The sequence below is a fragment of the Chelmon rostratus genome, chromosome 20, assembly GCF_017976325.1.
Source record: "Chelmon rostratus isolate fCheRos1 chromosome 20, fCheRos1.pri, whole genome shotgun sequence".
Classification (NCBI taxonomy): Eukaryota; Metazoa; Chordata; class Actinopteri; order Chaetodontiformes; family Chaetodontidae; genus Chelmon; species Chelmon rostratus.
This window is the reverse complement of record NC_055677.1, coordinates 12,807,848-12,825,089: the sequence shown is the minus strand read 5'-3', so window position 1 is coordinate 12,825,089 and position 17,242 is coordinate 12,807,848. Positions and strand designations below refer to the sequence as shown.

General features: G+C 41.3%; 1 protein-coding gene and 1 non-coding gene across 2 annotated transcripts; both read right to left on the bottom strand.

The window, feature by feature from the left end:
• Positions 1-1,718: 1,718 nt before the first annotated feature.
• Positions 1,719-14,753, bottom strand: shrprbck1r (sharpin and rbck1 related). The gene is made up of 14 exons (XM_041961882.1): positions 14,074-14,753; positions 11,068-11,242; positions 9,306-9,383; positions 8,966-9,107; positions 8,708-8,798; positions 8,191-8,512; positions 6,468-6,568; positions 6,098-6,268; positions 3,877-4,037; positions 3,577-3,688; positions 3,053-3,232; positions 2,709-2,807; positions 2,345-2,488; positions 1,719-2,042 (listed from the first exon to the last, which is right to left on the bottom strand). The coding sequence occupies exons 1-14, from the start codon at positions 14,347-14,349 to the stop codon at positions 1,962-1,964; spliced, it is 2,133 nt and encodes a 710-aa protein (XP_041817816.1). The 5' UTR covers positions 14,350-14,753; the 3' UTR covers positions 1,719-1,961.
• Positions 14,754-16,438: 1,685 nt separating this feature from the next.
• Positions 16,439-16,511, bottom strand: trnar-ccg. The gene has a single exon. It is a non-coding gene; the product is annotated as a tRNA-Arg (tRNA).
• Positions 16,512-17,242: the final 731 nt, after the last annotated feature.

Here is a 17,242-nt window from a genome sequence, read left to right as displayed (position 1 = left end):
TGTTCCCCTGCCGTCTTCACAGGAAGGGGTCTCTCACTTACTGCGACAAAATGTGGTCATTCCAGCCAGAGGACGACATGATGACTAAGTCTGGCAGCCGTCAGATACTGCTGACTCAATTGTTCGTTAAAACACACACAAAGAAGTTTGAGTTTAAAGAGTATTTATTGATAATTAAGGCACAACGGTACATCAGCAACACAGAGCTGATACTCTACCACAAGTAACAGTGAAGACTTTTTCATGGCATGTTAGTGCCGGCAGTAGTGTAGTCAAGAGCATAGTCTGGTATTTTGAGTTAATCTTCTTTTCTGTTTTTATTATTTTGGGTAACAGAGTGCAGCTGGTGAGGCTAGTTGCTCTTATCCTGGTCAGGGTTGTACAGGACACATTGTTAAATTCCGCTAAGGTAAAATCAGAATAATAAATTCATGCATAGATGAACTGGAAAATATTACCATTGATACAAAGCTTTCACATCGTTAAAATAATCTGTTAAGTATGTTGGCTAATATCACCATATGGACCCTATCACTTGGGTTTTTTCACAGGAATTGGAGCTTATTAACAAAATGTGTTTACATGTGCCTTCTCTTACAGAAAGTGTTCAAGTATTGCAATCAATACACTGTGCTATTTATTGATACTGTCAACACACAATACTCAGCTGGTCAGCAGTACCACAGTGACCTCTGTACCCGCTCTCGTCAAACACAGAAGCATATGAGTGGTGAACTCATGCAAACTGGTTCCACTCAAAGTCAGGTGGTCAAACACCAGGTGAGACTCAGATTCACAATCAGACACATTTCAAACCTCTTTGGCGACAAGGCGAGCATGCAGTCCAACTATCACGCAGACACAAAAAAATAGAACCACATACAACCACTCTATACACTTGTTTGATCTATATCTATGCAGAAAATTGCATATCAAGGACACAACAATGGTTTTGTCACGTTTCCCAGAAAACGTCATCATAAACACCCTGTTACAGCTTTTGTGCACAAGAATAAGGCCACTTCAGTTTAATGCAATGCATCTTGGGATGTAACTACCAACACAGAAAACGACACACCTGTATGGCTACATTTGCAGTGCAATCATTTAAAAAAAGCACCACATGCAATAAAAGTTAATATTCTTTCCCTGCATACTTCTGACCACCCTTATTACATCATTCCAGTCAGATGTGATTATGTCATTTACATTGAACACTGTTTTGCTAAAAATCACACAGCCTGCATTTCCATGTTTGTGAGAGGCAGAGCTAAATGTTCGCATATTATTCTTAATTGCTGAGAAATTGAGAATGTCTTCAGTTATAATGAGGATGCACTGTAAAGCCCCGATTCCAAAAAAGTTGAGACGTAAAACGTAAATAAAAACAGAATGCAATCATTTACAAACAATCCGTGTTGACAGACAAAGGTTTTACGAAGTGTTCCTGAGCTCATGTAGTAATATCATGTGTTCACTAAGTGTTGAACCTCGCTCCATCCTTGCTTGTGAAAGACAGCTTTTCGAGGATGCTCCTTTCATACCAAATCACGATACTATCACCTGTTACCAATCAACCAGTTTACCTGTCGAATGTTCCAAACAGGTGTTTTTTGAGCTTTTCACAACTTTCTCAGTCTTTTGTTGCTCCTGTCCCAACTTGTCTAAAACGTGTTGGTGCATCACATTCAGAATAAGCAGATATTTACAAAAATCAATGAAGTTGATGAGGTAAAATATTTTATATAATCTTTTAACTGTTTTCAATTGAGTATATGTCTAAAGGGACTAGCAAGTTATCACATTCTGTTCAACTTTTTTGGAATCAGGGTTGTATGCAACAATCCTACATAATCAGTTCTGGTTTAAATATACTCTATTCACATATTTTCCATATTTTCGAGAATAGTTTCTATTTGAGTTTTTCATTCCCTTCTATAATCTGACCACACTTGAGACCCTCAGTGGCAGTTTTGGCATTTAGGATGACATTTCTGATTGTTGACGTTGCAGCGACATCCTCCACTGGTGTCTCCAGGACCCTTGGAGAGGATCAGAATAAGAGTTATCAAACCTTTTGAGTTATCCTGGAAATAAAACACTTAAAACTTACAAAATGTTGGCCAGAAAATAAGCCGACTTTGCTGAAAAAAATGGCAAGTTGTTCCACTTCTGTATGGATATTTGTTCTTTAGAGAGTCTACCTAACCAAAATGTATTAATTGTACTTTCATTCCACACATGTAAACCACCCACAGACTGAAAAATCCTGAGGGTGTAGGAGATCGGGCAGGTACATTAAGAAAGCAACGTGATATGAGGAAAGGAAGGAAGGATTTCTTACCCTCGGCCCCCAGCGGGGTCCTCTAGTTACCCAGCAGATCTCAGTGTGACAGACGGTGCAGCGCAGCCAATCACATCCATCCCTCTTCTGCACAATGATGCCGCACTGAGGACAGTGCATTGCCTCTCCTGACTGCACAAGAGTCTGTTCATGAGAGGATGGAGAACAAAAGAAGAGGAACCAAGTGAGGATATAAGACAGGAGCATGTGGCAGGTGCCAGTTTCTATTCAGCCTGTAAGCATGTTGAGCACCATCTAAGAACAGAATCTATCTCTGCTCTTGATAGATTGCACTACCGGCACTGGCTGTACCACTGATAAATTAGACAAGGTCTTTCTTTCTCTTTCACTGCATGCAGCTCACCTTGAGTAGATGTGTCGTCCTCCTGGCTGCAGAGTCATTTATAGCGCGGGCTGCAAGATCATCCTGGTACTGCTTACAGTTCATTCCCTCATGGATAGACTGAGGAGAAAAGAAAAGAGACACATGAACACAAAATACAAACTTTCCTGTGTATTTGGCCTCAGTGAATGTCTCTGATGCATAAAAATAGAAACATATCTGTCTTTAAATAGCAGCTAGCCTAGCCTAAATTGATTGGTGCACGGTACAATCCTTACCTCCATTTGTACCATGGAGAAACTTTAGTCAATTATCGAATACAATGTTATTATTGTGTGTGACTAAGTACGGTTTATATTTCACACCTTGCAAATCAGGCAGTTGTGCTTCCTGCAGACAGGGCAGTGGAAGACATTGACCGTGTCCTCGTACACACACCAGCCCAGGCAGTCTGGAGTGGCGCAGTGGTAGCTGCCCTCACATCGAGACTCTGCCACTGACAGACCCCTCTGCAGCCAGCGCTCATACTCCTCCGCTGGCACCAACTGTAAAGGCGAAAGAGAAAGACTTGTTGACCCTAACAGGTCAAAATCTAACCATCTTGCTCTTCAAGCAGAGGCTACATTCTAAACATCCTGGCTGGATCTCAGTTTACTGTTTAACCTTTAGCAGCTGGAGAGGTTGGCTAACTGTTCGGGGGCTAGCATCTTGGCTGATACTGTTGAAAGGAGCTTTTCTTGCTAGATTAAAACACAATTTACAGTAACATTTATTTACATATTCTGATGCTTCAGGGTGCTAATACGACCTGCTAATATAGCAGTTAGAAAGGTGTTGTGTCTATGCCCAGTGTATCAGAGCAAATACTGTGTTCGCTGGTGTGACTCACAGCTCTGATCTCCCTCTCCTGCAGGGAGCAGGCGCAGGAATATGTGTCATCTCTGTAGGGACAGGACACCTCCGGCTCCTCACTCAGCATGATGACTGAACGTAAGCACTCTCTGGGCAGGCACACACACAAACATGCCGATACTGACAGGTCTGGCTCAAGAGAAACATTCAGGATATTCAATCAGGCTGAAAAAACTCTTGAAGAAACAGTTAAGCCCCTGCCTGGCAACACACCTGCTTTCCCTTTTTCTCCCTCGCTGGACATGACACCACCTTTTCACCATCTCCCAAACCTTACCTGCAGAAGCAGTGGAGACACTCCCTCAGCAGGACCCCCTCTCCAGGCTGCAGGTCCACGTAGCAGATCCTACAGTCCACAGGCTCTGGGTTAGGCAGCAAGTCCTGGCTGTCGATCATCACCAGCCGGGCAAAGTTCTCCCTGCGCTCCTCTTCCCTCGCCTGGCACAAGGGGTGGTGTTGTTGGGAGGGTTAAAGGAAAATTCAGTAAACCGTCTCCCTTCAGTGTTTGTTATAGGGGCTCAACGAGATTGGTAATCCACAAAACAGAAGAATTGTAAAATAGCAAAGTTTGCACCCTCACAGTATACACATGCAAACACACACATTGTGTATAAACATTTTATTTTCATCTGTTTGACAGTATATACAATTAACAGTGCAAAATTCACATTCAGGCTAATACATTCAATTCAGTTGCAACCTCTGCTCTTTAGGAGTTCATTAAAAAAACACTTGATGCTGACAGTCAAAAGTGAACATGATTATCCAGCTGAATGATCAAAATGAGGACTCATCTTTCATTACCTTCTCACTAGAGCTTGACCAATGTATATTGCAGAGGGGTTGTACCACCAAGCAAGCTGCATGACTGACCTGCCCTGCCACTCACCAATCAGCTCAAAAGAGTTTATAATGAAGTGATAAATAACAAAGAGAAATAGATATTTTTATACTTGAGTTGAATCGTTCTTGCAGTTCCAGGCTTGACCAATCTGTTGTCTTTTATAGGAACAATAATCCACACACTTGAACATTTCCCATGGTTATTTATGTGATTAATTACTTCTCCTCTTTTATCCACTCTCTAATTTGTGCTATTTTATGTGCATCACATACTGTATGGTACTGTACATAACTATTATAATTACTATTATAATAGTGCGGTTTATCATCTGACTGAAAAGGACTCACTCTATACTGACATATATAATAATTCCCGCACTTGTTGATAACCTTACTTTAATATTTGGAAAAGTTTTTATAGTGTTTCCACAGCTTCTTATCCGCTTCCAGATGGTTTACACTTTGCCTTGCAGAATGCCACTTTCTACTATCACTATAACTGAATTTTCCCATGCATATCACATTTAATCTCATTTCATATCAAGTTTTGGTTGATGTTTCTTGTAATTGACAACTATCCCTCTTCCACATGAGCGCTCATTGCTCGACAAGAAAGCCCACAGTTAACAGAACTAGCTGATAACCAGGTTCCTGATACCTGATGGTCAATGTTAGGATTAGTGAAGCCCGGTAACCCTAAGAGAGCCACACTATGCTGAACTCACTTCGTGATACAGGCCCCAGGGCCAAACGTGTTTATGTTTTTGTGAGAAACTTAACTTTTAAATGTCAGTATTGGCCTCTAAAGTCCAGAATCAGTCAGGTTCTGCTCTTCACCAGAACAGAGTTGGCACATTTTCAGAAAATGTGAAATCAGCTGTTCTCATGCAGTGTTTCTCTACTGTTGGATCTCATGAGCATGCAAAACACTGGAGTCAGGGATGCATCTATGCCACCGCTTGTTTTGTATTTGGCCAATACTACGCTGAAATACGGCTTCAGTGGTTTCAGCGCATCTCAGATAAGCCCTTTAACATAAAATTCAACTTCAGGGTAGAAATAACAGAATCATATGCTTCCAATTCAAGCATGTGGACATCCATGTCATTATGATTGGTGATTTATCTGATCTAACAGCGAGTGTCTGATGATTGCAAAGGAAAGGGTGCTACAAGTTCAAACAGTTGAAACGTAAATAAACATGGAGTGTACATATGCCTGTGTCTGTGTGTGTTCAGTAGTCCTGGTCCAGGTTATACAAGAGTGAGTTGTTTTGAGCCCCAGCACTCCTCAGCAACTCTCTTCTCCCTTTCTCCTTTAAAATAAAAAACAAAAAACAAACAAAAAAACAGAGACAAAAGAGAAGAGAGTCAACCTGAGAGAGCCTGCAAATTTGAGTTTAAATGTCAACTTTGAATCTATTTTATACTTCCCTCTCCTTATTATTTTTCCATCTCTGTGAGTATTTTTTCCCCAATTTGGACCCTTATGATGCCTTGTACCTCTCTTTTGTAAATTACCAAATTGTATGCCAAAGTAATGTTTTACTCTGAGTATACGCATGAAAGACGTACATACAGGTGTATGATTTTCAGATGTAAGACAGTGGGTGCATTGTATGCTCGCTGGCACAGGTGTGAGTGTGTTTTTCATACCTGCTGGTACTGTCTGATAGCCTCCTTCTCCTGCTGGATTCGTCTGAGTTCCAGTGCATCTGGTCGGTACCCCCCGGGGATGACGTAGGTCTCCGGGCGGTTTGTGCTGCAGATCTCGCAGCCCGGCCGTGTTGGTTTGTTAATGTAAGTGCAAGAAGGGCACGACCAACCCTAAGGGATAGAGTGGGACTTTTATTCTTTGCTTTCAACTGTCATTAATCTTTTTCAGCGTTATGTCTACTATGTTTTAATGTGTGAGAAACAGCTCTACATGCAACTTATATGTTATCAAATTCTTTTTCAAAACACTGACCTTTTCAAACTGTGTGTACATAAAGAAACACTAAACCACCTTAACTGCTGCCTTTACCTGGGTGGAAGCTGAGCTGGGGCTCAGTGCTTCATTCAGTTGAGGCATCTCTAGGTTGATGAGATCTCTGATCTCACCAATGTTTCCTCTGTCTGACCCACCTGAAACATTTAAGGAGCAAAGAAAATATCCGATAAGCAAAACACCTGCAGGGGAATATGTGTGCTCATTAATCCTACGTGTGAATGCCTTCATGTCTCTGTATATGTAGCTTTTGATACATGTACTGTACACAAGTCCAAACACTTCTGGTTATTACCATCTGTTCTAGTTGCCCTTCTTTGTTTTTTTTATTTTTTAACAAGTTCATTAGAAGTAGCTCTTAAAGAAATAACGCTGCTCATCATTTTCCTACATGGATAAGCACATTCAAATTGTTCTATTCTAACTCTTCCATCACAGTGCACTGTTATATTCTTGTGTAAACAGTCACAACAGTGAGATAGAGCTCGAGGCAACGTCTAGCTGGGGTAGCGACCTCTTTACATTCAGTTTTGGCAGAACTAGACTACTTTTATTACAGCTAAAAGGACTGTGGTGTTATAAAGCCATGCTAGAATAACATAGGTTGTAACAATACATTGGATCACATTGTAGTTGTCTATACAAAAAATATTGTAGCATCTGATTCTTTCTTTTTTTTTTTAAGTGGCTATCAATTTCTTTTCTTTGTTAGATTTTTTGCCTTTTGCCTTTACTGGATAGTGCAGCGGAAGAGAGATAGGAAGTGGGAAGAGAAACAGAATGACATGCAGCAAAAGGCCCTGGGTTGGAAACAAACCTGGGCCACTGCGGTAAGGACATGGCCTTAGTAGCATCTGATTTTACTTACACGGTATATTATAAAGCACTGCTTTTGTTTTATGTTGCGTAACTGTTCTAAATGGGTCATGCAAAGGTTGTGACTAACTAGAACTCCTGCCTTGCGGTTGTATGCTTCTGTCAACCAGTCAAGCTGCAGTTCACATACCTGTCTGTTCAGACTCATTTATGTAGTGTATTCTTTGATGTATTCTAGTGTATTCTTTGGGGAAATGGAAGCGATCACTATATTGACATGTATGACTCCAGTGTGTAATTTCCAGTGCGAAGAACGCTGTCTTGTCTTAGAGACTATATTTACAGAAGACTACAGAGCACTGATAGAGAGCTTCCTCACATGGTGCAACAACAATCATCTGAAGCTACAATGCTTCAAATTTGGATGTTGCGTGGCAGAAACAGCCACTATGCTGCTCTCACCAAAGCCACCAGACTCCATTTACAGGAACAGCAATTTTATCATCATAAAATACATCCATGTCACACAAACCTTCTTCGTTTGTCTTTCCACTGTTCCAGCAATCACCACCAACTCTGGTTTAAATTAAACACTGGAGGGAAAATCTTCACATCTAATTCGGGAATTATTTTCACTGAACACCTCCAGTCATGATGTTCAAGTATTTCGGTCTTGATCAGATTTTCTCGGTAAAAAATGGGAAATACCAGATAACAGAAACCCTGCTTCCAGTGAACAATGATGAAGTGACAGGTAGTTGTGATGTAGCTTTCATTTGGGAGAGCTGTCCAGCAGTCAGTGGTCAGAGCTAGCTTGTCTGCCCTGGCTAGCTTGAGTTTTAACTCATCCTTTCTCTTCTCAAAGTGTTTTTCAATGTGTTTTAATCATAGTAGGTCTCAGTGGCATTATTAATAAATCAGTGAGTTTAATGCCCTCACTCACCAGTATTGCTGCTGGTATGGAGTCTAGGAGGTAGGGTGGTGTGAGGCCTCCGATCCAGAGATGAGGGGCCATTTGCAGAGGTAGCAGGGAGGGGTGGAGTGCGGAGAGAAAGAGCTGGAGGACTGAGAAGTAGAGCACTCTCCTGGTCCTGCTGGAGGACTTGGAGGGTCAAGTGAGCATGGCGGGCCGACAGGAGGTACAAGAAGGCTGTGTCACCGTCCTGATGAACTCCATATGAGGCCAGAGAGCGCTGATCGGTGCATAGACACTGACCAATAACCCAGCGCTGCACCCATGGGTGAAAGCCATACTCAAGAAACATCTGAGGTGGTAGAAAGACAAAGACAGAAACAAGAGAGAGGAAGACAGTGAGATATAACTTTTAGACAGACTCATAGTAATCCTTTGAGCCCTTTAAGGCAAATCTGATTTGTGATTTTGGCTGATGTAAATAAAACTGACTTCATTTGAATCTTTCAGGACACAAATGAAAGTGAGAAGCATACTTCAGACTAACCTGCTGTTTCAGCGCTGCAGTAGTCATGTGTGGGAAAACTTTCACAGTGACGCAACAGGATGAAGAAGAATCCTCAACTACAACAGCCAAGCTGTTAGATAAAATGAAACACAGGCTATTAGCCTCATAGTTCGTAGAAATTGTCATAATCTACTTTTTTTGACAGTCACATTTTAAAATACAAAATTAAGCTATCATTGACCATCAAGCATGTTTTTAAAACTTTAAAACCACGATTAACAACGATGATGCTCCTACTTGACTTCAGTGTCTTCATAGCCTCTGGTAGAGGGCTGAATCTTGAGTACGGCATGCTGTCTAGCGAGTGTGGCAGCAAAGACAGAAGCAGACTGCATGTCACCTGCTTCTATGGCTCGGGTCAGATCTATGCAGGTTTCCTCTACACACATACACACACACAAGGAAACACAAACAAGCCCACACAAGTGAACATACTGGCAAGTGTGCACAGAGGATATCGCCATACTTCTAAATAGCCTCTAGGGGGCTATAATATAATAATGATTGTAATGATGATAATGATGCAATGACTGAGGGAATTAAACATCTAAAAAGGAATGGTGTTCAGTGCACACACCTGTTTGTTGCAAGGCCAAGCTGCTCTGAAGATCAGGACCATCCAGGGGGCGCTGTGGACCATTATCTTGAGGGGCGACTGCCAATGAGAAATGTTGAAAACCAGATGCAAGCGTTTTGATAAACAAACAGATATAAAACACAAGGAAGAGACCAACAAGAAACATTCAGCTTTCCCAAATACTACAAAAGACTTATTGTCTATTTTTTTTGGAGCTGGAGACTGAAATCTTCAACCACAAATTGCGCAATAAGCAACAAAGTAAATAACAAGGTGAAAGTTTCCTAATCTCAGATGTGTTCTTGTCATCAGAGTGACACAGTGAGCACCGTCTCTGATCGTACTTCATTTATCTTATACATTATGCTGCAGTGTCTAAGTTAAGATCACAGAGGAAGCAGAACTGTTTACAGTGTTAAGCTAGACAGGAACTACAAAGAGGCCAACTGTTGACACACTGTTTGGTTTAAATGTATTAAAATGAGATCAGGCAACAGAGAGGCCTCTGTGTTTGCCATCACAGGGATCAGTTGTCTGCAACGCAGTCCAACACTGATTCCACATACTTTTGGTTTGTCTACCAGGCAAGTCAGTCCTGAAATACAATTCAACTTCCTTTACAGAAAAGGAGGTCCTATTGTAGCCCAGACAAATCTTTCTTCTGCATCTTCCTCAAGTACCCTTCAATGCAAGGAATTGTCCTCTATGCATGCCCTTGGTCTATTCCTCAGGTCTCTTCTCAACTGGTTTAGGTCCTTATGATCTCTGTGATGCAGAAATCAAAGATGGAATCATGGAATGTCATAATAAATATAGAACTAACTATAAAACAATATTGTGGAAACTAGCAAAATGTAGTTGCGCTTTATAAAAATCAGGGTTTCCCCTTATCATTATAAGCAGGTAATATGCACACACACCCACACACTCATTTTGAAGAGGTGCAGCATGCAACCAAGAGCACATCACTTCAACAAACTCTCACGAAAAAGCTACTTCCATCAAGCTTCGTAAAGGAGGATCATTGCCCCAATGTGACAGTAGCCTCCGTCAGACCCGCTTATCAGGTGTATTTGAGTTGCATATGGAGGTTGTCCTGCACAAGATCCGTTTCATAATGTGCAATGTTTTAAAAACTTTATTCGTCCACTACATGATTCAAAACTCTTGCTGATTATATTCAAATTGTAAAACACAAATTTGGAAAAATAAAAATGGAAAACACAGAATTTGGGAAACAATGAAACACAATCTGGAAAAATTAAAGATTTCAGAGAGGCCTACAATTGAGCCTTGAGGAAATCCTTATGTCAGCGCTTCCTAATATTCTACTTTAAGTTAGTTGAAAATATGAGCCTGAGTTAGTGTTAGTCTTAACGGTGTTTGAATAAATATCATCATGTCAACCCAAAGTGGTTCCATAAGAAGTAAACACAGACCATCTACTGAAATCCCTCTGAAGCCAAAATATGAAGCTTGGTCACAGTGGTTGAGACTGACGGCAGTGATGTTAACAAGCATCGAGGAGGGCGATGAAAAGCTCTTCTATTCAAATCAGTAAATAAACAGTTTGATGTGTCAAGCTAAATTTGCGCAAACTAAGTTCACTAAGGGGCAAATGACTTCCACCAACTGAGAATACACAACAAGGGTTTCTTTTAATATTGTACTGTAGGTTTGAAAGTATGAAATATCTTGCTTTTTTGACATCTCTTTGTAGTGGTTGTTACCTAAATCGTTTTTGGCAAGAAGGGCAACTGACCTCTGTGTGCTTCTTTCAGTGAAGATATCACCACAGTGGCCCACTCCTGGGCCTCCTGCTCACAGCGGAAGTTGAATGTGATGCGATCATGTGGAGGTGCCGCCAAACTCAGCTCGTGGCACTTTGGTGACTTCACCTCATAATTTACTGTCCCCAAATCAAACTCAGCAATGGTCTGGAAAAACAAGAAGAGAGAATGATAAGAGACAAGATAGGGAGAAATTGGTGTGTGTGGGGGGGGGGGTCATGGGTGATGTTATGCCAAAACGGCAACTATGTCTGTCAAGGTAAGTGAGCATTTAGCTTGGAGAAAACACAACTCCAACAGCCCAATTATACTGTTGCAAATTTTAATGGAGATGCACTGTTACAGTATGTAACTAAGAAAATATCAAACAAAAAACAAGAGTGAATTATCCTTTAAAAGTAAAAACTATAATATTTGCATCACGGCACCACAAACTACAGCCTCCAAAACTAATATAGTTAAATCTAAAACAGTTTAAATAAAGACAGATTATAAACTTTATGATTGTGATTTATGATTGATTTATGATTGTGAACTGTGCTATTAGACTGCATCAGATTTAGTTTGGAGTATACCCCTGATTCCAAAAAGGGTGGGTGTTGTGTGAAACATAAATAAAACAGAATGTGATAATTTGTTAATCCTTTCTGACATAAACTCAACTGATAATGGTACAAAGATAATATATTTGTTTTACCTCATCAGCTTCATTGATTTTTGTAAACATCTGCTTATTATGAATTTGATGCAACAACACATTTAAGGAGCAACAAAAGACTGGGAAAATTCCAGCGCTCCAAACAGGTGTTTGTGGAACATTCCACAGGTAAACAGGTTCACTGGTAACTGGATAGTAGTATCATGATTGGGTATAAAAGGAGCATCCTTGAAAGGCTGTCGTTCACAAGCATGGATGGAGCGAGGTTCACCACTTTGTGAACAGGAAGGATATTAGCACATGTGTAAACATAGTTTGTTTGCAAATGATTGCATTCTGTTTCTATTCAACAAACTTGTTTCCAAAAAGGTGGCAAGCTGTGTAGAATGTAAATAAAAAGAGAATATTATGATTTTCAAATCCTTTTCAGAGCTATATTCAATTTAGTACAGTCCAAAGACAAGATATTTAATTATGTCATTGTGAATTTGATCGTGCACAATGGTAACATTGTGGCTCATGTGTGAATTGATGATATTAATTGTTGAAGTTGAAGTTTTCACAGTGAAATTGTTTCCCATTTTTGCTTGATATACAACTTCAGTTGCTCAACAGTCTGGTGTCTCTGTTGTCATATTTTGCACTTCATAATGCGCCACACATTTTCAGTGGGAGAGAGGTCTGGACTGCAGCAGGCCAGTCTAATTTCTGCTCTTTTACTAAGAAGCGACACTGTTACAACATATGAAGAATGTAACCCGGTGTTGTCTTGCTGGAATAAGAAGGGATGTCCTCCTTATTCCAGCAAGACACCAGGTTTCGCTTCCTTTCAGCACTAATGTTGCCTACACAGATGTGTAAGTGACCCATGTCATGTCCACTTCGACACCCCCATACCATCACAGATTTTGGCTTTTGAACTTTGTGCTGGCAACAATCTGGATGGTCCTTTTCCTCTTCAGCTCTGAGGACACGACATCCATGAGTGCCAAAAACAATCTGAAATGTGGACTTGTCAGACGTGTTTCTGGATGTTGTTGATGCGTAATTAACTTTCCCTTTGCATGGTCAAGTCATAACTTGCAACTACAGATGAAGTGATGAACTGTGCTTATCAGCAAGCGTCCCCAAGCCCATGGGGTAATATCCTTTATACAATCATATTGGCTTTTAAAGCAATGCCTCCTGAGGGATCCAAGGCCATGGGCACTCAATTTAGGCGTTTGGCCTTACATTCAAAGATTTCTCCACATTCTCTGAATCTTTTGATATTATGGATTGCAGATCCCTTAAATCCTTGCTATTGTTGATGAGAAATGTTGCTTGTAAACCATCAGACAATTTTCCCACGTAGTTTTCCACAAATAACGAACATAAATAAATGCTCTGCATGTACCTTTCCCATGTAACTGACAGAAGTGATCAATACTCGAAAACCTGCCAGGCTTGATCATCAGAGGGCTATGTGCAAACATAGTGGCCTGAACCCTTGTCCCTGGAAGTCAGAAGTGAAATCTGGGGGGTCCCTAGATAATTACTAGGCTGATAAAGAAGAAAAATTGTTAAGCTACACCAAAGTTTAAGATTTTTTTTATCTATTTTTTAGCGTGTTTCTTGTGAATCACTGCTGCACTACAGCTTTACCTTTTCAGGCCAGTAAAAAACTTAAAATATATAATTTAAAAAAACGCAATGAGAGGTCATGTGTACACCTAAGGTGCCAAAAAATGCTATAAAAAAATATTACCAGCTTGATAAAGTTTGCATCTATTCCATGGCCCCTGACCCTCATGGGGCCCAGAGTCTGAGGTAATTGTGTTAGTTTGATTATATATACCAAAAACAGCACTTGAACCCAGTCTTCAGGCCCTATCTTGCAGAGTGATATTAAACACATTCACTATATTTCTAAATAATAACTGCTGAAACAAAGGACTCAAACTAAATGACACACACGGCCAGATGAGATTGAGTCAGATGTGGATTAAACATATAATAACTTGATCGTGGGAGGTCTGCTTTGTTCTCAGGTCCTGGTGGGCAATTAAAGACAACACGCCATGAAAATAATACACTAAAAGTGAGCTAAGGGCCTACAGCTTTCTTGTGGGTTTATCTGGGCCTGGTATTAAGACAGGAAATTTGGAAACCAAATTAAGTTTTTTTTCACCATAATTCCACACACTAAATCCGTGAAATTAGTATGGAGTCATGCTTATCACAAAAAGTCTGACTTTGGACATATATTCATGTTTCCGCCACTCAAAAAACACATCACAACGAGCTCAACGCCACCGCTGTTTTGCTGCTGTGAACTCACCACAGTCCGGCCAGTCCCGCTGCTGTCCTGGAGCGACAGCCGGAATTCCCCGGATTTCCCCGGGTCCATGCTAAGCTGCAGGCGGAGTGACTCATCACCTGCTCCCGGAAGACACAGCGGCCGAATACCAGAATGGCACACCGACACCCGGACCGACATGAGGACGGTCTGGCAGCCAAGTTGTGACTGAGAGGCCCCATGGTGAGCGGGGAGGACGTCGGAGTGGTCCGCTGTGTAGCCGGGGGCGTGAGTCCAACCGCCTGAACTCAGCGACATCCTGCCAACAGACTCATGTAGAAAACAAACACTAACACGCGGGGGTCCGGGTGGTTCACCGCCTGTCCCACGTCGTCACCTGCCCTTTGGTTTGAGTGTCCTCTCCGCGGTGTTTCTTACATTTCGTCGCTGGTATTTCAACAGTCACACTGACAACAGGAAGCAAGTGCGCAGTCCTACAACTGTTTGGAGCGACTTCTGGAAAGTGTCGCCAGAGCGAGAGGTTTCACTTCTGCCTCCTTCCGTTTTCGCTATGGCGTCGGTTCAGGCTGGTCTAGGATTTGTTTCCGATCGCGACGCGTTAACAGCATTCTCCGGGATATCCCATACCTTTCTGACATCAAGGTTGTTGACAATAGTTTGGTACTGGTGACGCTGGGAACGCTGCGGGCGCGTGTGCTTTCACTTCCCATTGCGCATGCGTCGTTGGTGGGGTGACGTATGTTGTAATGAGGTTGTTGCTCTCAGTAGAAATATGGCAGATGGGCTTGGCGAGCTTCTCTGTTAGCTGACTTTTTGATAAACATTTTAATTCTACGCGATTTTGCGGCTCATCATCACATTTTAAGCCATCTGGTGTGTGTGTGTTTGTGTGTGTGTGTGTGTGTGTGCACATATTTTGCCACACAGGGGCAGCAAAGCATCCCATATAAAAAGTTATATATCTTCCCCTCTCTTGTTTATACTAATTTGCTGAAGTTTGTTGGTAACATCACATCAACTTCAAAATTAAATAAATACTGGTAAGAAAAAAAAGATGTATTTAGCAGGATAAAGCAGTTAAAATTAGCCCATGTTAACCTGCAACATTGAAATGCTGCTTACATTTTTATGCACCAATAACTATAATTCATCAGTACACCTGTGACATACTTTTACATTGTCGTATTGCTATTAGGAAAAGTCTTATGTCCTTCCTTGTCTCCTTTTTAAAGATTTTGCTATTTTTTTTATTTTATTTTTTTTCTGGCATTTATTTAAAAAAACGATCCATATGGCAATACATCAGTATATGTTATTTAAATGTATTTAAAAAATGTATAACTACTGCACTAATATTTATGCATCACAAGACAGAATACTGTCTTTGCTGGTTGCAATTGTACTTATATTGTTATACTCAGTTAGCATGCCTGATAAGGGGAACAAGCTGGAGTACTGGTCAGTCATTATGGACTTTGTGGACTGGTGTGAGCGCAACCACCTGTGCTTGAACACCAGTAAAACAAAGGAGATGGTGGTTGACTTCAGAAGGAGGACACTACCACACTCACCAGTGAACCTCCAGGGGGAGGACATCGAGACAGTGGATAGATTTAAGTACCTGGATGTTCACCTTAACAATAAACTGCACTGTCCCACAACACCGACGCCCTGTATAAAAGGGGCCAGAGTCACCTCTACCTCCTGAGGAGACTGAGGTCCTTTGGTGTGTGCAGGCCGCTGCTCAGGACTTTTTATGACTCTGTTGTTGCCTCTCCTATCCTCTGCGCTGTTGTCTGCTGGGCCCCGGGCAACACAGAGCGGGACAGGAAGAGACTAAACAAGCTGGTCAGGAGGGCCAGCTGTGTCCTGGGCTGCCAACTGGACTCTGTGGAGGAGGTGGGTGAGAGGAGGCTGTTGGTCCATTGTGAGATTAATAAAGTCTTATCTTAACTTATCTTATCTCTTATTTACTACTAGAAATCACTAGTACATCAAATATGTCCTCCACAAACACAGTTTAATGCACAGCATCAGATTAACTGGAGACATGGGAGAAAAGGAAAATGTTGCATTGCAAGGTCTCACGAACAGTTTCATATTTTTGGCAGATAATAGAACCGCAACAGTAGGATCATTTTTAATGGATTTAATAATTATTAATAGGATGGCTTAAGTTTATTCAGGTGTCCCACGTTACGTTAGCCAGTAGCATCCTAAAACCAAAGTAGCTCAATCATGGATTTATATACAACTGTGCATTTCCTGAAATTCTCTAATCCCACAATTTTGGGGCATAGAGCCATAGTGCAATGTACCTCAAGCAGTGTGATGAACACAAAGATGCCGAGGCTGCACAGACATCATAAATTTGGAGAGACCTACACGACCCAGGTGGGACTTGAACCCACAATCCCCAGCTCCGGAGGCTGATGCCTTATCCATTAGGCCACTGGGCCACATTTTTTAGAAAAATGATCTCAAATCCATTGTTGGATCACCATGACACAATCCAAGTGTCCACACTCATGGACTCACAGACTCTGAAGCATGTTCCCACTAAATGTATGAGGGTTCTGGGTTTAGGCCTTAGGGGGAACATGGGGATTGGGCCTCTAAACACAGAGGTTGAAGGTTGATTTATTTGTCATTCAACAACACAGGGTTGCACAACACAACACAAATTGTAGTCCTTTCATGCTACACAACAACAGTTAATTTTATGGTGGAGTGCCAAGGTTAATTAAAGAAAATATTTCTCAGCTATTATCTGAAAACAATTTGACAGCACTCGGTTTAAATGTCTGCAATTAAAATCTTTGTGTCCCAAAGCAAAGCCTTTTCTCTCTTTGTAACCACTGAGTATTGTGTGGTATTGTGAAATATCCATGTTTGAGGAACTAATAAAATTGTAATCTAAACGCATTTTGTTTGGGGTGAAATCCTGCACCAACAGGAAAGGAGACATGTCAAAGACATTTCTCTGCTGGCTGCTGACTTCTCAATTGAAGCTTTTTTAAGAAAGAAGGTCAACCAAGCACGGTCAATGAATGTCCTGGCCCACACACTCCGTAGGGCACGAATTACGAGGCAATTAACAAAATATACTGTAGCACGTAAGGGGAATGATTTAGCCGGTTCAAGCTGTTAATCATTCTGCAAGCAGGGTTTTCTCGATCAATACCGCATT

Bases quoted from the DNA above. Each gene is read 5' to 3' on its own strand.
- shrprbck1r (XM_041961882.1), bottom strand. From the start codon at position 14,349: ATGTCGCTGAGTTCAGGCGGTTGGACTCACGCCCCCGGCTACACAGCG. The intron at 11,243-14,073 runs GTGAGTTCACAG...TTGTTTTTCCAG, and splicing joins GCGGGACTGGCCGGACTGTG to ACCATTGCTGAGTTTGATTT. The intron at 3,689-3,876 runs GTAAGGTTTGGG...GTGCCTGCCCAG, and splicing joins TGTCTCCACTGCTTCTGCAG to AGAGTGCTTACGTTCAGTCA.